Source organism: Oncorhynchus mykiss, chromosome 15 (assembly GCF_057628025.1).
Source record: "Oncorhynchus mykiss isolate SJ-2025 chromosome 15, ASM5762802v1, whole genome shotgun sequence".
NCBI classification, from domain to species: domain Eukaryota; kingdom Metazoa; phylum Chordata; class Actinopteri; order Salmoniformes; family Salmonidae; genus Oncorhynchus; species Oncorhynchus mykiss.
The window spans coordinates 58,708,099-58,728,599 of record NC_143036.1 but is presented as its reverse complement, the minus strand read 5'-3'; the positions used below and the strand labels follow the sequence as shown (position 1 = coordinate 58,728,599).

General features: G+C 41.8%; 2 protein-coding genes and 1 pseudogene across 5 annotated transcripts; 1 reads left to right on the top strand and 2 right to left on the bottom strand.

The window, feature by feature from the left end:
• Positions 1–367: 367 nt before the first annotated feature.
• LOC149978122 (F-box DNA helicase 1-like) lies at positions 368–5,312 on the bottom strand (annotated as a pseudogene). Its single transcript, XR_016486784.1, has 4 exons — positions 3,086–5,312; positions 2,733–2,985; positions 2,550–2,621; positions 368–2,464 (listed from the first exon to the last, which is right to left on the bottom strand). The product of XR_016486784.1 is annotated as an F-box DNA helicase 1-like (transcript).
• Positions 5,313–5,670: 358 nt separating this feature from the next.
• On the bottom strand, positions 5,671–9,847 carry LOC110490345 (ADP-sugar pyrophosphatase). 3 transcript variants are annotated; one of them, XM_036944672.2, is made up of 10 exons: positions 8,429–8,817; positions 8,009–8,069; positions 7,838–7,905; positions 7,698–7,747; positions 7,516–7,623; positions 7,287–7,382; positions 6,947–7,048; positions 6,799–6,807; positions 6,655–6,708; positions 5,671–6,496 (listed from the first exon to the last, which is right to left on the bottom strand). In XM_036944672.2, exons 1-10 carry the CDS (start codon positions 8,470–8,472, stop codon positions 6,387–6,389), a joined length of 702 nt encoding a protein of 233 aa, XP_036800567.1. In that variant the 5' UTR covers positions 8,473–8,817; the 3' UTR covers positions 5,671–6,386. The 3 variants fall into 3 exon arrangements, with proteins under 3 accessions (XP_036800567.1, XP_036800568.2, XP_036800569.2); XM_036944673.2 differs by lacking the exons at positions 5,671–6,496; positions 6,655–6,708; positions 6,799–6,807; positions 8,429–8,817 and adding an exon at positions 9,560–9,847 and having other exon boundaries at positions 6,840–7,048; XM_036944674.2 differs by lacking the exons at positions 5,671–6,496; positions 6,655–6,708; positions 6,799–6,807; positions 8,429–8,817 and adding an exon at positions 9,530–9,665 and having other exon boundaries at positions 6,840–7,048.
• On the top strand, positions 9,816–20,251 carry LOC110490346 (translation initiation factor eIF2 assembly protein). Its single transcript, XM_021563680.3, has 13 exons — positions 9,816–9,950; positions 10,362–10,433; positions 10,950–11,010; positions 11,149–11,181; positions 11,295–11,390; positions 11,509–11,615; positions 17,695–17,746; positions 17,843–17,918; positions 18,090–18,212; positions 18,290–18,318; positions 18,429–18,557; positions 18,817–18,954; positions 19,318–20,251. Exons 1-13 carry the CDS (start codon positions 9,877–9,879, stop codon positions 19,372–19,374), a joined length of 1,047 nt encoding a protein of 348 aa, XP_021419355.1. The 5' UTR covers positions 9,816–9,876; the 3' UTR covers positions 19,375–20,251.
• Positions 20,252–20,501: the final 250 nt, after the last annotated feature.

The window sequence follows — 20,501 nt, the reverse complement described above, 5'->3', positions numbered from 1 at the left end:
AAAGTAAGGAAATTAGAAGGGGGGGGGGCAGAATTCTGTCGGGGGAGATTTGCGGCACAACCCCAGCATGCATGTTTGGTCGAAATGCGAGAAGATGGTAAGACAACGCTTGGTGAGGATAGTACGATAGACTGGGCCAGACGAACACCTGGCGCTTCTGTCATAATGCGGGACTCAATTTACCCCTAAACGATTGCTACCAATAGTGGAAGAGTGATAAAAAAAACGATGTTTGCCAGCTCAGTGTCTAGCATGGTGTTTGGGGATGGAAAAAGCTCGCTAACGTTATCAAGCAAGTTACAACAACTCCATCAACATGATACTCTACGTTTTACAGAAAATAAATTGTCAAATACCAATCGGATTATTGTAATTGTTTATTTCAAGGTATGGCTCAATTTTTACTGAACTGCCCGAACATTATTTGCCGACATAACCTGCAGGATATCATGGTAGCCATTATACAGTTGAAGTCGGAAGTTTACATACACCTTAGCCAAATACATTTAAACTCAGTTTGTCACAATTCCTGACATTTAATTATAGTAAAAATTCCCTGTCTTAGTTCAGTTAGGATCACTACTTTATTTTAAGAACGTGAAATGTCAGAATAATATCAGATAATTATTTATTCACCGATTGAAACGCTATTAGCGCGCACCCCGCTAACTTGCTAGCCCTTTCACATCGGTTACATATAGACGTTCAATATCTATTGTGATGGTAAAGATGTATATTGATTTTGTTCAACAGTAGGATAAATACTGATGTGCTGAGCTGCGTATATGTGATGTGTTTCAAGGCTGCTAGTGGTTAGCTGGTAGGGGTAAATCAGGGATGTAAAAGGAACTATGCTAAAGGATTTGGGTATAACACTTACCCTTTTTGCATTGCGGTCGGGCACGGTCACTGTGCCATGTGTGTTTGGGACGTGGTTGGGGGTAATGTGTGTGTCGGCCGAGGCCATGTAGGCATTGAGGGTCAGGGTGACCACCTTGACGTTGACGAAGCCCCGCTGCCCTTAGGCAGCACTCAGGCCACAGAGAAGGGCTTCATGTTACTAGACAACGTCTTCAACTCCTGGTAACTGGGAGAGAGGGGAAAGGGACCTGAACATGACCAACTGGATGACTGATTGAATGGCTTTACTGAAAGACTGACGACAACCAGACATATGGAGCAAAACTGTTCTAGACATATGGACAGAAACTGGTCTAGACCGACAGACAAGCAGACCCGAAATCCATGGAGTTGACCGTCCTGCAGTCCACGTTGCTGGGGAAACTGGGTCTGGGTGGCCACAGACTGGGCCTGGGTGGCGCTGGGCCTGGGTGGCCACAGACTTGTTGAAGGCCATGTGGAGGTGTGGCCTCTGTTGAGCGTACCAAATTAGGGTGGTGGTCTTCCCTGTGACTAGAACACAGCAACAAAATTTAAACCCTATACTACTTCACAGAAGGAACATTCACACATAGGGCACAATCAACAGCTCACAATGTGGCCTTTTTGTGAAATGGGGTGGACCATTCGTGTGTGTGTATCCACTTGAACTACTCTACAAAGGAGCTGATCGTGGACTACAGGAAAAGGCGGGCCGAACAGGGTCGAGAGTCTCAAGTTCCTTGGTGTCTACATCACCAACAAACTATCATGGTCCAAACATACCAAGACAGTCGTGAAGAGGGCATGACAAAACCTTTTCCCCCTCAGGAGACTGAAAATATTTGGCATGGGTCCCCAGATCCTCTAGGTTCTACTATCGAGAGCATCCTGACCAGTTGCATCACCACCTGGTATTGCAACTGCTCAGCATCTGACCGCGAGGCGCTACAGAGGGTAGTGCGAACGGCCCAGTACATCACTGGGGCCAAGCTTCCTGCCATACAGGACCTATATAATAGGCGGTTGTCAGAGACTCCAGTCACCCAAGTTATAGGCTGTTTTCTCTGCTACCGCACAGCATGCGGTACTGGAGCACCAAGTATAGGACCAAAAGGCTCCTCAACAACTTCTACCCCCAAGCCATTAGACTAATGAACAATTCATAAAAATCGCCACCGGACAATTTACATTGACACCCCCCCTTGTACACTGCTGCTACTCACTGTTTGTTTGTTACCTATGCATTGGTTAAGGGCTTGTAACTAAGCATTTCATGGTAAAGTCTACACTTGTTGTATTCGGCGCATGTGACAAAGTTTGATTTGACAATTGTCACGATATAGAAAGAGTATCCTCATCCTGAACTGATGAATCACAAACTGAGCTGAACTGACAGGGAGAGGGTGCCCTCTAGCGACAATTCAGAGAATGCTAGCAAAAGTACCAACCCTATATCTAACTTGTTTTCTGTAAAAACACAGCTGTGACATGATGTTGGTAGTAGCGGTCTGGCGGTACGTGGTCTCTATGGATGTCGTGGTTGAGGATCTGCTGTTTGTGGGTCACCTGAACCTGGACTCTCCTGAGAGAAAGAGGACTGGGCATGAGACACGGGTTATGACTGATTCATTCAAAATACTTCCTTCCAGAAAGATATCAGTCCTCACCCACTCTGATTGGTTATTGCTGTGGGCAGGGCGTTCTCCATCAGGTGAAGGACGTAGAAGATGTAGTGCAACCTGGAATGGAGGAAGGAGAACAGAGGTGGAGAGAGACCGTTAATGTCCGCCTGTCTATCCATCTGTTTGTACATGTCCATCTTTCCATCTCTATATAACTTCCATCTTTACCTGTTGCTGATGTTGATGTCATTCCTCCTCACGGCGAGCAGCATGGTTGCCATGGCGCTGAGGTACTCTGTGATGGCTGAAGGGAGCGCCATCACAGAGTATGTGTGGGGCTACATACCCCCTCGATACCCTCCATTTTTGGGGAGTCTGTGTAATGCAGGCATCAGCCTGAGGGAACAGACGATGTGTCCTCACACTCTGTAACACTGCCCCAGGCTTCACCCTCTGACTGGGATTATACTGGGCCATGAACCTGGAAAATAAAAATAAAAAACACACACACACACACAGAGAATAGATCAGAAATGAACAGAACTGGCCCAAAGGAACAGTTTACAGTAAAGAGTCCTTACTCAACCATATGGAGGATGCTCTCCTGGTCGTTCTTTATGATTCTATGGTTTTCCAGGATGGCGTTGATCTCCTTCATGGCGTCGATCTCCTTCTTCGTGTAGTGGTAATACAGCTTCTTCCAGGGCCCAAAGACACAACCGAACCCAAAATAATGTATACAGCACATCTATTCAAATGTTTACACTAGCTTATCTTGATAACTTTAACCCTAACGTCCTCCACCTGTCCCAGGCTCTCACCAGTGACTGGGTGATAACGTTCCTCCAGCGTTGGCAGACCAGGCTGACATTACAGTAGAGGTCCTCAGCAGGCAGGAGGCTCAAAACCAGCATCAGCACTACCTCTGGGAGGACGTCCACGAAACCCTGGGGATGGGACAGGCCTCTGCTGCTTCCCAAGAGGCAGCAATAAAGGGCGTCAGGCAGGGCCTCCGCCTCCTCATGGTGATTCATAAAGGCTAGGTCTGGATCTGACCAACAGCGCTCAAACTCCTTGTCGTCCCCAAACATGTCCGTTGTCAGCCCCTCCAGATAGTCCACCTTCTCATCCTCAGGTTCCTCCTTCATAGGGGTGGCTAGTGCCTCCTCAGTCTCCATTTAGGGGAGGAGCTCTCCATTGAGTCCCTCGGTGTTATGGAACCTGAGCCCTGGGACAGGGCTGCTTTCTGAGGACTGAACACTCTGACCACACCGATCACAGGGGAAAACTGAGTGATCCCCTGCTGCTGGTCATCACTCGCATCCGAGAACCAGGGAAGAGAGAAGAGGGAGCAAAGGGAGGGGATGACAAGGTAAATGATATGTGTACAAAATGTTACATCACTTCAGGTCTCAAGAGTAAAAAAAACTCAAATACACAAATGTACAGTACCTCTCTTTCTCTTTGTGGGTGTTCTGGGGTACAACCCCCAGGTTGGGGTCTGAGTTGCTGTGCCTGCGAGTGACAGAGTGGGGCTGTGTGAGGTGTTGGCTGCCCCCTGGCCTCCTACTAATTTCACGAAACTCATCTAAGCTCAGGTGCCTTCGCTTGGCTTTTTCTGAAACATCACCAGGGCCGTGAGTACATCTCTACATCAATGCTACACTCTCACACACAACTTCATGACACCAGCCCTGTGTTTTGGGTCAGTACTGAGGTGAATGCGTACCGATTAACATACAGTTAAGTTTACAGATGGGTGACATGGATTAGCAAGTTACAGTAGTTGGCTAGCTAGCAATGGCCATGGCAATAGTGGACGACTCCATCATGTTGTTTCAAGAACACCTGCTGATGTCCAAAAATACAAAAACAAGTCTTTAATTTTCCAGGACTGGTTTGACAACATTATTTGGGTTAAACAATTATTGAATAATTATATCAACTATATGATTTTCCAGAATTTATGAGAACACACAATGTTATATTCACTCCTGAGAATCAAATTGTTGTTAGAGCTGTCCCTAAAGGTGCTATTCTTCTTTTATGAGAATATAACAATACTCCAAGTACAACTGTTGAGGATTTTGTAGCCTCAATACAATTAGAAGGAATTGACATTTTAAACTATAAATGTAATAACATGTATATAAGGAAACTGTCAATGTGTTACTATTCCCTCTGCTAAAATGTACTGGAATGCAGCCCTAGGACAAGTGAACTGGAACAAAGTTTCGTTGTTGTCTGGTAAATATTGTATATCTAATAAGGTGAAATAAGTATCATAAACTCATTCATAGAATCTACCCTGTAAAGACCTTTATTATACACAGATTTAAAATAGCTATTGTTAACAAATGTGTATTTTGTGGTTGTGACCCAGAAACTCTTGACCATTGATTTGGGGACTGTTCTTATGTCAGAAGATTTTGGAGTGAGTTAGATTCTATTTGAAAATAAACGACTATTAATGTTAATTTGATAGACTCTGATATTATGTTTTATTTTGATCCAAATTATATGGACCCTGATTTAACTTCCATTGTTAATTTGTTTATCTTTCACGGTAGATTCTTTATCCATAAAATGAAGTGGGCAGAGAACAAACCCCTTTTCACATTATTTAAGATAGAATTTCAAAATAGAACTGAAATGTTATCTGTAAAAACAAAAAAGCAATAGGCACCATAAAAAGTATTTAACAAATTGAAAATGAATCTTGATATGTAATACACCTGTCTGTAAGGTTTATGTACTCTTGTTTGTATATTTCTGTATTTGTGGTGTTCATAATAAAAAAAATTTAAAAAAAAACCTGCTCATGTCCAATCATTCGTTTCCTGCTTTTTCGAAAGAAATAAAGTTCTCTAAATGTTAGCGTATATGCTACATGCTAGCGTGAGCACCCAAACAACTCTAGCCCGTAATTTCACTTGTGGATTTAGCTGGAAGACATTCACCTTTTTAAATACTATTGCATATTACCGATATGATGTCTAGCATTCATTGTTGTTGATAACACAGCTAGCTAAGCGTTTATTGGCTACTTCTTCTTTGGTGAATTTACTTAGGATCAAGTTCAACGTGTTTTTGCTTGTACAGCGCCACCTATTTGTCAGTAGGAGAATAGCAAAAGAGTCAAAAGAAAAGTAGGCCCACATGTTGCTTTAAGAATAACATGTTTATTGACATCAAGTTAATTCAATTACTGTTAATTGCTCAATAAAATGTGAGGATCAGCTGCATGTCAGCTTTATACCAGTAAGGAGACATCTACACCTGTACCTTGGTCTAACAGAGCATTGGTGTGAACTAATGGGTGTCAACATAAATGCACCGACATGCACAAAAGTATTGCCGTTGCGAGTAACATCTTTCAAGGCACATTATTATAACAGTACCTTTTAAAAGTTATTTTACAGTGAAGCTCAGTCAGTCGAGTTAGTGAAAGTTGGGAATGTTCCAGTATGTAATCAGTTATCATTTAGAAATTCTATTCCAATCAGTGTAAGAATTTGTATTATCAGACAGCTTGTAATATCACATTAACCACAAATATGGTATCTAATTATGAATATCCACACAGGTAAAGGTGCATGGACGTATGGCGCATACCTCAATATAAAGAGAGGATACTGATAAAGGCGGTGGGTCTTGGATAATACAAGCTGTAGGGTAACACTCCATAAATCTCATGGCCTGATCCCCAAGATGACAGCTTAAAGCCACAAAATGGCCACAGTTTCGTCCCTGGCTTAGTCCATATTCGTAGTGTAACAGAGAGACTACAAAAAAAAGGAGTCGGCAGCCTAATACCCTCTCCCTCTATTCCCATCCATCTAGTCTACTCTCTCCACTTTACTTTCTCTCCCCATCCTTCTCTCACTGTTTGAGCACTCGGAGTTCATTGGGTTTAAAGAAGGCCTGGGACATCCCCATGCCGTAGATGTAAACCTTAGAGTCCACCACAATCTTCTCCTTCTTCATCAGGTCTGTATGAGGAGGGGGGGATCATGCAAATATGATCTCTTCAGCTAATCACTAGCAGAATATAACAACAGTAATAATATGCTTTTCTGTCTCAAATTGGATTCCATTATGACTTAAAAATTGTGTTATTGTGAAGAAGAAACTTCAAATTGTTCCTCACCATCAATTTCCCTCTGGAATTCATCAAGAGGTAGAAGAAGAACTTCAACAAATTCTGGAAGTAAAACAGATGCCATAATAAGATTTAGTTCAATGTTATTCTAATAGTGAAATAACAAAATGTGATAAAGAAAATAATATTTACCTCCATCACCTGGAAACGAGTAAAAGAGAGAGGAAAGCAGAGAAATAAGAACAAGTTCAGGAAAAACATGTACAATACATGTCAGCTTGACAATAAAAAAAACATGTTCTAGATTCATAACATTCCAAGAGTGTGACCCCTAACTTACCCAGCTGTTGTGTGGGGTTGGTGTTTTCAAGGTCGTCTCCATTGATGTTAACCATGACGATCTGTGTGGTGCAGTTAGAGAGGCCAGGGTCCAAGCAGGTCACTGTGAGGTCAGGAGGAGAGGAAAGGGGGGATGAAGGGGAGTTCAAACTTGTAATCTGCTTGTGTGTTACTGCCCCACTAGTCACTGACATCATACTGCACTCTCACATTCCCAATGGTAAAACTGGCCACTCAGAAGATCACAGGCATATTGAATTTGTCTTCGCTGATGGAACTGGTACATGGACATAATCTGCCCTGTGTTTTGAGAGTGTGTGTGTGTGTTCATAAGACCTTACCTGGGGTGACTCCTACCACCTCCCCCTTGTAACCAGTCTCCTCCTTCAGCTCTCGCAGAGCAGCAATCTCTGCACTCTCACCCTCGTCAATCAGACCTGAGCAACAGCAAAAACACACACAGACAGCAAACATGGATATCAGAACACAGCAGGAAAAATACAGCAATGACAGGCATACATACACTGTGTCTGAACAGAGTCTCGAGATGTGACCGTAAACCCATGTCACCTGCAGGGAACTCTAGGGTACAGCACCCCATTGGTGGACGGAACTGCTTCACCATGACAACGCAGTCTTTGTGGAGGGTCCTCTTCAAGAGGGCGATGATCCCCACACCTGGAATATAACTCAGGAATCAATTTCTATAATGTCACTGCTTATCCATCAGTATGAAATGTATGTACACACACCATCTGCTGCATTGGCCTGTCTGGTTGTCCTTTTCGTAGTCTCCCAAGTTCTATTGAAATAAAAAAATTATTGTAAAATGGAGAAGGGAAAAAAGTGTTTATCAAAAGTCGCTTATGGAACTCATTGAGCTGTTCCAAACCTTGTGTTTCCAACAGGGTCCACATAGGTGGTCTTCTCAAGTTTCAACCATTTCCCAGATGCAATGACCTGAAGAGAATACCGTTGAGTAATGTGATATTGCTAAACCAAGAGACTCTTGTAATATTGACATTTACGCCACACAATGTGCATGATATTGTATCATATCTACCTCCTCTTTTACAATGTGAGGTATGGTTGTCGGTTTGGGAGGGCTGCTCATCTTTCCAGTACTGTTCTCAGGGAAATGGATGGAGGATTTAGTTTGTATGCCCAAATCCAGAAAAAAAAATATTACATGCAAGAGTTCATAATTAATAGAGCTTTGTACAATGCTGATAGTTATAAGGCATGCATTAAGTTTATTATACATAAACTTCATCGCAGGCCAGTTTTACCAACTTTTATTGTCCAACACAATAAAGTTGCTAGCAGCATTGGCTGAAGCAGCTAGCTAACTAATCTGATTAATCAGGCAGTAATACACAGGTAATTGGTATATATAACCTGAAACAAATGCCTGAAAAACAATTGTAAATGTTCCTTACAAGCCAGAATGTTAAATACAATTACATTTAAAAACGTACTCTACCTGTTGTCTGCGGAAATAGTACCAATCTTTTTTCCACCATTCATTTTAGAATCCCTTAAAATAAGGTCTGTGTTTCATGTAGGCTTAACCTGGCATGACGTTTTGATAAACATGCAAACCTCTCACGGACAAGGTGGCTATTAATGTATTCGGATCTATTTACTTTCAGATTAAAAAATGCTAGTTAAAGTCAAAGTAGACTTATTGCAAGACTACAAATCCGTTATGTTGATAAAAGTAAACTTGTCGGAGAGAGATTTAAACAGTTATCAAAACGTCACGCCTGGGTAAGCCTACACAAAACACAGCCCTTATTTTAAGTGTTTCTCAAATCCCCTATGGGAAAAATTAAAGGCAGAAAAACGATTGGAACCATTTCCCTTTTGACTGCAAGGTTTTATGGGTATTATGATTTATACTGTGTCCTCTATATGGTTCGCTTTGGCACCTAGGTCATTTTACATGGGCCATTCTGAATCGGGGTGAATGGAGAATATTTACATGCTTTTTAGTGTGTGAAGTTTTCATTGTTTAATTTTTTAATTCGAATTTCAATCTTAACATTTTTTTTAGATTCGGAATACACACATTTCATGGCATGCTTGGTTAAATAGTTAGACGAGAGAACCTAATATCCCACATAAAACGAACTTTATCTCGATGCTGAAACGAACCAACTACCAGCTCAGTAAAATGTCGGGTAAACAATAGTTTTGACAAACCGCACAGAAAACCGGTATAGCAAGTTAATGTAATTATTTTCAACATTCTGGCTTGTAAATAACATTCACACTATTTTGTAGGCATTCGTTTGAGGCTGTAATTTTGCTAACTAGTTAGCTATATACTATACCAAGTAATTGTCTATTACAGCCCGATTAATCAGACAACTAAATTAGCTAGCTACCAAGCTAATTTCTAGCGGACTAAACTAGACTGCACTCCATGATGTAGGAAGTTTCTGATGAACTTCAAACTTCCTTCACTATGGAGAGGAGCATAGTCTGCTAGCTCATTCCTAGCAAAACCCACATGCATGCTGTTATGTAAATATTCTTAAAACATATCAATATATTAAAATAAAATAAAAAACATAGTTACTTCTAAATTGGATACATGTGCAGTACTCACATGAAGATGAAGTGGTTTTAGTCACAAGTCAAGTTAAAGAAGTTAAAAAATAAATAAAGCATTGATCACGCCTACGTGTGCAACGCACAAATAATCTCCCTCTTCTGTAAAATATTATAATACATTAGAGAAGGTCTACAACCATTCCAGATAACCTAACCCGAAATATAATGCAATTAAAACTCGATAATAAATACAAGCCATTATAATTTTAGTGTTATGGAAAGGTTGAAAAGTACATGAAACCAATATTAATCGCCTTTTTCTCAGGGGAACTATTATGTGGTTGGACTCACTTCCGGTAAATCATTTGCAGTATGAAGAAGGAGCAAGTTGTAAATTGTCAGTTTTCGGTCTGGTATCCGATATTTAAGAAGCATACTATCAAAAGGTGAACTCCTTAACTTGACCAGCACAGTCTCACTATCAAATAAACACTGGTTCTGCTATAATTTGAGTAGCTAACGTATAGTTGTCTGTTTAGCTAGCAAGCTGTGTTAGCCAATATGATATAACTTGTGTGTGTGATACCCGTGTGCGTCTGATATTGTAACACAGCCAAACTACTTTTATCAGCTAATTGTCAATTCTCACAAACCACACCTGTCCTTTACTGTTATTAAACATTTGAATTGGATAGAAGTGCCAGGTGTAACTGCTTCTGTGATGATATTGTCATTGATATTGTATCAGATCAATCTCTACCTTTTGAGACTGTTTGTTTTCAGGTCTCTTATCTTTGGTCAATACTAGTCTGATAGTTTGTTATGTAGGCCTAATGTTTGGTGTTATATTTTTTCAGTTTGATTCTCCCACTGCCTCAGAATGTAATAGATTATTTGCTGGACGATGGAACACTAGTAGTTTCTGGAGGGTAAGCATACTTACCCATAAAGCACATACATCTAGTGTCCTGTATCTATTCCCATACACCAGAATTTATGGGCAATTTCCATGCTAACAGAATTACCCAGAGACACCAATTTTAAAATTAAAATGTATACCCAAAACAAACAAAAAAACGGATTTTCAAAGTTTAACAAATCATAAAACGTTATGCACGATAACTACTTTGAACAATTTACACAGTAAAAAAAAATAACTGCCGATGCAAAGTGGTAGCATAGTTTTGGTAAAATCTCCCTCAGTTTTATTCTGTTGCCAAACTTTGTATCTGCATAGTTCTTCCTGTAAATGTGTTTTTGTAGAATTTTGAATGGAAATTGTTGAAAGTAGTCCTTGTGTATAGAGTTCAGAGTTTTTTTTAAACTATAGAAATCAATGGTTCTTGTTTGGTATACATTTTAAAATGAAAAATCTTAGTCTCAGCGTAATTCCGTTACCATGGAATTGCCCTTATACTTCCTGATAAAATCTCTCCTCATACCAGGGACAACAACACTCAGCATAATCAGACCAACAACAGTGACTCAGAGGAGGAAGACATTCAGGTAATTTTGCTCCAGACATAGAGGTGCACTCCATCTCGGCTCTCTAGTAAAGTAGAGACTGAGAAGGCAGACTTTATGCTCAGTGCTTGGCTGTTTGATTTACTGATTGATTATATTTTCTTCTCTCAACAAAATTAGTGGTCAGATGATGAGACAACCACCACTGTAACAGTAAGTAATGTAGATAATGTGAAATATGATCAACCCATCTGCATATAAGTTTTGTCAAGTTTGTAAAATGATATGCATACAGTGAAGATCTGTTGTGATGCTTTGTTTTCCAGGCTCCAGAGTTTCCAGAATTCAACTCTAAAGTGCTGAAGGCCATCAACACCCTAGGTGGGTGTGTCTTTCCCAAACTGAACTGGAGTGCACCGCGGGTGAGAGACACAACCCTCTAACGCCACCAATATAAGGTTAAAATACTGTCAACAGTGTGTCTGTCTGAGTGGTAATTTTGAGTGAATAAGTGTGTGTGTGTTTCCTTCTCTCTTGCAGGATGCTAACTGGATTGCTCTGAACAGCTCCCTGCAGTGTCAGAGTCTGAGCGATATTTTCCTGCTCTTCAAGAGCTCTGACTTCATCACCCACGACCTCACACAGCCGTAAGAATCCCCTCCACTCACTCACACTCTCACATTCTCACTTGCGGTGACCGTATTATCAAATTCCACGTGACCGTTGAGTCACAGTAATTTCCTATTATGCACCCTGGACATGTGTTGATAGTACCCAACTCACTAACGACCATCCGGTCCTAATGACCTGGTACTCAGGACTCTATTGTCCCTCCATCAGCTCGCTAATGGCCTGGTACTCAGGGCTCTATTGTCCCTCCATCAGGTTGTAATGGTCTGGTCCTCAGGACTCTATTGTCCCTCCATCAGCTCGCTAATGGCCTGGTACTCAGGGCTCTATTGTCCCTCCATCAGGTTGTAATGGTCTGGTCCTCAGGACTCTATTGTCCCTCCATCAGTTATGAATGGTCTGGTACTCAGGGCTCCATAGTCCCTCCATCAGGTCCTAATGGGCTGGTACTCAGGGCTCTATTGTCCCTCCACCAGGTCCTAATGGTCTGGTACTCAGGGCTCTATTGTCCCTCCATCAGCTCGCTAATGGCCTGGTACTCAGGGCTCTATTGTCCCTCCATCAGCTCGCTAATGGCCTGGTACTCAGGGCTCTATTGTCCCTCCATCAGGTTGTAATGGTCGGGTCCTCAGGGCTCTATTGTCCCTCCATCAAGTTCTAATGGTCTGGTACTCAGGGCTCTATTGTCCCTCCATCAAGTTCTAATGGTCTGGTACTCAGGGCTCTATTGTCCCTCCATCAGGTTCTAATGGTCTGGTACTCAGGGCTCTATTGTCCCTCCAGCAGGTTCTAATGGCCTGGTACTCAGGACTCTATTGTCCCTCCATCAGGTCCTAATGGCCTGGTAATCAGGGCTCTATTGTCCCTCCACCAGGTCCTAATGGTCTGGTATTCAGGGCTCTATTGTCCCTCCATCAGGTCCTAATGGACTGGTGCTCAGTCCTCTATTGTTCCTCTAACCACTCTGACATCAATGCAAATACAATGGAAAATCACATCAAACACTTATCAAAACAGTATGTGCTTTTAAAACTCACCTCACTGTGATGATCACAAAATGGACAGCGCTTTCTAAGGTGATGATTCATTCGAAACACCCATATATAACACCCATATATATATATGAGCCCAAGCTCCCCACAAAAAATGAATTAAAATGTTTGTGCTTTTTATACAATACATAGTCTAATAGCCTACCGCATATTACACACTATAACATTTTTAATGTCTTTGTTGCATAATAGGTCTAGCTTAGAAAATTAAACAAATTCTAGTTATGCCTTTGAGTGTGGACTGTATTATTATGCCTACTGAATGGACCTTATGCTATTCTCCAAACCCTCTATCCATGAGTCTGGGCGAGAACATATAGGCCACTGATTGTGCAGGGCGACTTACAGAGTTAGCCTACAATTATAGTGAATTTGATTTTGAATAATGGGGATTTTTTAAAAAATTTTTATACCTTTAACTACAGAATATCTCACCACCGTGTGCCTTTTCTCTCTCTCCTTCCTTTCTCAATCGCGCAGAGAGATAGGGCGTAAACAGTTTAATTCAATATTTTTAGTTGGGAAAACATGTTACTATCGATGTTCCCGAACAAATTTCAGTTTGGGTGGAATATCACCTGTCGCGCAGTGAGAGGCTGAATGCTCCTCAAACAGTGGTTGATGTGTGGAGTTTTGATGGTTGGCACTAAAAAAGAGGAGGATTCCAGCTGCTACTATATTTATTTCTCAGCTGCTAATATGAAGCACATGCTCCGCTATAAAACAGGAGTAGCCTACACACATAATTGAAAAACGAACCGTGGGAAAGTGGCCTCTATTCGCTATTCGAGTGCATACGGATGACTTCTTTTCCCCCTGCCCCTGTTCCTACCCATTTTATAATGGGCCATTCTAAATCTAAACAAATTTGACATATTAGTAAAGACATGATTAAATTGAGAGTAATTGTTTACATACTGTTTTACCCTCTTCATATGTGTATATACTGTATTCTAGTTAAGGCTCATCCTATATACAGTGTATTCAGCGCCCTTGACTTTTTCAAAATTTTGTCACATTACAGCCTTATTATAAAATTGATTCAATAAATATAAATACTCATCAATCTACACACAGTAACCCATAATGACAAAGTGAAAACAGGTTTTTAGACATTTTTGCAAATGTATTAAAAAAACAAAAAAAAGATCACATTTACATAAGTATTCAGACCCTTTGCTATGAGCGTCAAAATTGAGCTCAGGTGCATCCTGTTTCCATTGATCATCCTTGAGATGTTTCTACAACTTGATTGGAGTCCACCTGTGGTAAATTTAATTGATTGGACATGATTTCAAAAGGCACACCCCTGTCTTTATAAGGTCCCACAGTCGACAGTGCATGACAGAGCAAAAACCAAGCCATGAGGTTGAAAGGAATTGTCCTTAGAGCTCTGAGACAGGATTGTGTCGAGGCACAGATCTGGGGAAGGGTACCAAAAAAATATCTGCACCATTGGAAACAAAGTGGCCTCCATCATTCTTAAATGGAAGAAGTTTGGAACCACCAAGACTCTTCCTAGAGCTGGCCACCCGGCCAAACTGAGCAATCGGGGGAGAAGGGCCTTGGTCAGGCAGGTAACCAAGAACCCGATTGCTACTCTGACAGAGCTTCAGAGTTTCTCTGGTTTGATGTAACCAAGATTGAACTCTTTGGCCTGAATGCCAAGCATCACTTCTGGAGGAAACCTGGCACCATCCCTACGGGGAAGCATGGTGGTGGCAGCATCACGCCTTGGGGATGTTTTTCAGCGACAGGGACTGGGAGACTAGTCAAGATCGAGGGAAAGATGAACGCAGAAAAGTACAGAGAGATCCTTGATGAAAACCTGCCCCAGAGCGCTCAGGACCTCAGACTGGGGTGAAAGTTCACCTTCCAACAAGAGAACGACCCAAACCACAGAGCCAAGACAACGCAGTAGTGGCTTCAGGACAAGTCTCTGATTGTGGCCTAGCCAGAACCTGGACTTGAACCCAATCGAACATCTCTGGAGAGACCTGAAAATACTGTGCAGTGATGCTCCCCATCCAACCTGACAGAGCTTGAGAGGATTTGCAGAGAAGAATGGGAGAAACTCCCCAAATACAAGTGTACCTTTACTTTGAATAATTTGGAAAAAGGACCAAATTATTAGCATGTGAGGCACATGGGCTACTAACAGCTTACTACACAACATACACTTAGTATTACGTGGGAGATAGGTATACTGTAGCATACAGTATACCTATCATTTATTCAGCAGCAGCATATAAGAAATTTTGGGACACCTTGTTGTGCTGTGCTCACTTGAATTAGAAGGTGGCGCAATGGTCCTTCTTGTGGGCAAATTATGTCATCAAACTTTGTCATCAAAGTCTGCAATTCTGGATATATGGTGCTTTCAAGACAACTGGGAACTCTGGGGGGGGGGATAAACAAGGCTGAATCATGACGTCAGTGATCTTCAGGTCGGAAATCTAGAAAGAGACCATTCAAAACTTATTTTCCCAGTCGGAACACATTTTTTTCCCCCAGACTTCCCAGTTGTCTTGAACTCACTGAAGTCTGAGATTTCCCAGTACCGATTTTCCAGTTGTTTTGAAAGTGGCAGAAATCATGCTGGACTGACAGTATGGCCAGTGTATTCAACATTAGAAAGGACACCAAAGCATGGAAAAGAGACGCTTAAACCCTTAAACCCAGACCCTTAAATACAACCTTTCCACTGAATAGCAGGCTTGTGATTTCGGTTTTGGTGGTTTTGGAGCAGTGTCCACTCGTTTTACTGTGGATACAGATACCTTTGTACCTGTTTCCTCCAGCATCTTCACAAGGTCCTTTGCTGTTGTTCTGGGATTGATTTGCACTTTTCGCACCAAAGTACGTTAATCTCTAGGAGACAGAACGCGTCTCCTTCCTGAGCGGTATGACGGCTGCGTGGTCCCATGGTGTTTATAGTTGCGTACTATTGTTAGTACAGATGAACGTGGTACCTTCAGGAGTTTGGAAATTGCTCCCAATGATGAACCAGACTTGTGGAGGTCTACAATTTTTTTTCTGAGGTCTTGGCTGATTTCTTTTGATTTTCCCATGATGTCAAGCAATGAGGCACTGAGTTTGAAGGTAGGCCTTGAAATACATCCACAGGTACACATCCAGTTGACTCAAATGATGTCAATTAGCCTATCAGAAGCTTCTAAAGCCATGATCTCGTTTTCTGGAATTGTCCAAGCTGTTTAAAGGCACAGTCAACTTAGTGTATGTAAACTTCTGACCCACTGGAATTGTGATACAGTGAAATCATCTGTCTGTAAACAATTGCTGGTAAAAATGACTTGTGTCATTTACAAAGTAGATGTCCTAACCGACTTGCCAAAACTATAGTTTAATGGAGTGGTTAAAAAACGAGTTTTAATGACTCCAACCCAAGTTTATCTAAACTTCCGACTTAAACTGTAAGCGTTTTGCTACACCCGCGATAATATCTGCAAAATATGTGTACGCGACCAGTAAAGTTGGATTTGATGGGTGAAAATATGATGATACTGGATGAGAGAACAGCGTGTGCAGCCTGAGGCAAGCTTTTTGCTACTTTCTCACATCAATAGCCTATAGTCGCATCATGGAGCCCATATTTGTTTTGATTTCTAAGACATTTTAAGGTTTGTGTCATTCCCAACTAAAGTTGCCAAATAACTCTCAATCTAGTGTATAGGGCCTGTTTCAAATGTTCACTTTTACGCTCCCAGCCACTTTAAATGCGTCTTTGGTAAAAATGTCCTTTCTATTTTATTCAGCTAAATAAAATTATATTCTTCTTACTTAAAATAAGACTTATAAGCATATCTTGTCTGCTAAATGAACTAGCAACATAGGTCATGGTGCATAGCTAGATAGCTGACTCATATTCTGTTCTTCTGAGATACACATTTTCTTCATATCATAATGTTTCTTTAGACCTGCCTAAAATAAATAATGGATTTATTGTGATGGTGTTTATTAAATGGATTTGTTATACTTTAAAAGAATGTAGATCAGCGGCTTGTATGAGTGGAGGCCTGGAGATGCTAGACGTGTTTATTTTCGTTAACGGTCAATTACCGTGATACCGGCAGTCATTTGCATGAAAATGAGCTGAAATAAAAGATCCCAGAAATGTTCCATGTGCACTAAAAGCTTTTCTCAAATTGTGTGTACAAATTTGTTTGCTTCCCTGTTAGTGGGCATTTTATCCTTTGTCAAGGTAATCCAGCTACCTGACAGGTGTGGCATATCAAGATTATTAAACAGCATGATTATTACACAGGTGAACCTTGTGCTGGGGACAATAAAGGGCTGCTCTAAAATGTGCAGTTTTGTCACACAACACAGTGTCACAGATGTCTCAAGTTTTGAAGGTGCATACAATTGGAATATCCACCAAAGCTTTTGCCAGATGATTTTATGTTAATTTATCTACCATAAGCCGCCTCCAACGTCATATTAGAGAATTTGGCAGCACGTCCATCCGGCTTCACAACCGCAGACCATGTGTAGCCACACCAGCCCAGGACCTCCACATCCTATGCCATCCCAGGCCCACCCATGGCTGCGCTCCTGCCCGGTCATGTGAAATCCATAGATTAGGGCATAATGAATTTATTTCAATATATTTCAATCCTTATATGAACTGTGACTCAACAAAATCTTTGAACTGGTAGCGTTTTATATTTTTGTTCAGTACAGATGGGTTTTCTACCCGCTGTGGAAAACACTGCAGGCAGTGAGTCAGCCTTTCTGACAGCAGTGGGCTGGGAAGAGGTTTGGTGAGATCGCTTCATCATAGATGTACTGCTCCCATTGGGGCGCTCTGATAATGGGCCCAGTTGGCAGACAGCTCTGGCATGGTGGAAGACTTAATACAGAACTTGATTTAGTACTGAACTTTCAATTGTGAAGGGGCCAATGAGGAGCATTTGTTAAGTGTGCATGTGTGTGAAGCGCTTGTATTTGTGTGAATGCAAGTGTGTGTGAGTTTAATGTGAGTCTAGAACCGAATGGTCACTGTTCCAATCTCCCTCTACAGATTCCTTCACAGCAGTGACGAGGATTCTCCAAATCCAGCCATAAACTATGAGGTATTTAACACGCACTCACCTTCATTCACTCTCTTTTCCACACACACACACACCTTCCCACTATTTAATAGTGTTGTGTTATACCCCTGAGTTCAGCTGGTCCTGAGGAAGTGGAGTGAGCTGCTACCTGGTGGGGAGTTCAGGTGTTTCATCAAAGAGAACAAGCTGATTGGTAAGTACTGTATGAAGACGTTAACACACCATTCACATTTACTCTCACCCTCCCTCAGCCACATTCAGAGAGCCTGTGTTCACTTGCACTGTTCCCAAGACAGTGTGGCAAGCGTTAGGGCTGTTGTGTGGACTGAAGATCTGTTCTGAGAGCTTTGTGTGTGTTCTTTAGGTATCTCCCAGAGAGACTATACCCAGTACTACCACCACATCTCTAAGCAGGAAGCCCAGATCTGCCACTCCATCCAGGAGTTCTTCAGCCAACACGTCCAGTATCAGTTCCTGGATGAGGACTGTGAGTGGGATTCGATGTGATGTGATAATTAGAATATATTGTAATAAGAGTAATGCAATATATTTTCTGTTTTACAGTTGTGTTGGATGTCTACAGAGATAGCTGGGTAAGTATTTTGTCATTTACTTTTCCAGACATTATTTCCTGCTTCTGTTTGGTTATAGCCAAAGCTTTTCTATGAGTATGGGCATCTTTGACCCTGTGTGTGTTTGACAGGGGAAGGTGTGGCTGATCGATCTCAACCCCTTTGGTGAGGTGACAGATTCACTGCTGTTCACGTGGGAGGAGCTTACCTCCGGGAACAGCCTGTCAGCCAATCAAGAGGAGGGTGACACAGCCCAGCAGGTCAGTGACAAATATGTGACACAGGCTGTGGCTTTGTTGTGCATATGCATGTGTATGTTTGTTCATGTGTGAAAGTCTTTCTGCGCTTATTATCCCGTTAACACCAGTTTGTGGTACGTTTGTATCTGTAGGAAGGCCCTGTGTTAACACCAGTTTGTGGTGTCTGTATCTGTAGGAAGGCCCTTTGTTAACACCAGTTTGTGGTATCTGTAGGAAGGCCCTGTGTTAACACCAGTTTGTGGTATGTCTGTATCTGTAGGAAGCTCCTGTGTTCCGCTACACCACCAGTGATGTGACGGTGCAGCCCAGTCCCTGTCTGAGCTACCGGATCCCTAGGGACTTTGTGGACCTCTCCACTGGCGAGGACGCATACAAACTCATCGACTTCCTCAAACTGGTGAGAACCAGTGCAGTGGTGTTCACACAATTTAAGATTGCCACAGGGTTGTTATAAGACAATCTCCACAACCATCTTACAATTAAAATGTTGTATTTAACCTTTATTTAACGAGGCAAGTCAGTTAAGAACAAATTCTTATTTATAATGACGGCCTACATCGCCCAAACCCAGATGACGCTGGGCCAATTGTATGCCGCCCTCTGGGACTCCCAATCATGGCCGGTTGTGATACAGCCTGGATTCGAACAAGAGTGTCTGTAGTGATGCCTCAACCACTGAGATGCAGTGCTTTAGACCGTTGCGCCACTCGGGAGCCCGGCATTAGTTTTTATTATCTCACACTTTCCCTCTTTGCTGCAGAAGAAACGCCAGCAAGAGGACTCTGAGGAAGAGGTGGAGGAAGAGGTACGACAGTGACAGCCCCTGAGGAGCAGGGTCTCTACACGGTGACTGTTCCCTCAGACTGTTAGCCTAGCATAACAATAACCCTAAAACTGTAAGGCTAGCGTTAGCGGTTAGCACAGAGACCACTATACACATGGAGGTTTGTCCTTATCAGCTCTTGAATCTTCTGATGGAATCCATATACTTTTGGTCATCACCTTAGACCAATCCAGAATGCTGCAGATATAAATGTTTTGAATAGAACAAACAACAAACCATAATGAGGAGAAAAGCATCATGACCGCTCTATGCGGTACATTTCTACCTGCAACACTGTAAAAGTCCCATTAAATCTCATGGTTGTGTGTATTTAAGAGGGGAGTTCTAAGCAGTGCCCCTGTTCTATTGGCCCGGTGTGTCTAATGTAAATATAAATACTGTAACTTAACATTGTGTAAAGGTAAAGGGGAGTCTGTTACAGGAGTCTGTGTATAGGAATAAAGAATGCTCAAATTTATAATACAGTCCTGGGGAAGAGACGTGTCTTAGTTTGTGTGTATAGCAGGTACATCATGGGATTGCAATTTCTGAGGGAGATACCCAAAGGGTCAGAGTTTTCTGACTTAATCCACTGGACTTTCTCTCTTCACACACACCAAATGCACACTTTTCCATGTACTTTCTGATGGTTTCGTTAGACACACATCTGTATGTAATAGCAATACAAAGGTTTACTCATGAAGTCTCTGTGAAACAGTATTTCAAACATTCCAGTTCCTTACTTACTCTCTCTGGTCGTTATAGCTCTATGTTATTGTAGAATTAGTTTTGATTCTTATCATTGGTTTATTTTCTATGTGCTGGCAAAGAGAGGTGTTCTGATTGGGTAATAAATTGCTGGTGTGTGCTCTTTGTTGTCAATCTGTTTTTGTGTAGACTAAAATAGAAGGCATACTACTTTCACTGGTAGATTATTACATTTCTCTACAGTGGATGTGATTAAAAAAGTAAAATGGAATTTTCCACCAATGACTAGACTAGCAGGTTGAGAAAGAGAGTAGTGCATTTTTATTAGGGTCCACTTGGGGGAGTTGTTTACCTAAAATGAGAACCATCAGAGATGGTGAGCTGTCCTGGGCAGAGACAGTGGTCTGGCATAA

Coding starts and splice junctions, on each gene's coding strand:
- LOC110490345 (XM_036944672.2), bottom strand. CDS start 8,472: ATGAATGGTGGAAAAAAGATTGGTACTATTTCCGCAGACAACAG. Junction 7,748..7,837: donor GACCCTGTTGGAAACACAAG/GTTTGGAACAGC, acceptor TTATTTCAATAG/AACTTGGGAGACTACGAAAA. Junction 7,624..7,697: donor ACAGGCCAATGCAGCAGATG/GTGTGTGTACAT, acceptor GTTATATTCCAG/GTGTGGGGATCATCGCCCTC.
- LOC110490346 (XM_021563680.3), top strand. CDS start 9,877: ATGAAGAAGGAGCAAGTTGTAAATTGTCAGTTTTCGGTCTGGTATCCG. Junction 11,616..17,694: donor ACCCACGACCTCACACAGCC/GTAAGAATCCCC, acceptor CTCCCTCTACAG/ATTCCTTCACAGCAGTGACG. Junction 18,955..19,317: donor TCATCGACTTCCTCAAACTG/GTGAGAACCAGT, acceptor TCTTTGCTGCAG/AAGAAACGCCAGCAAGAGGA.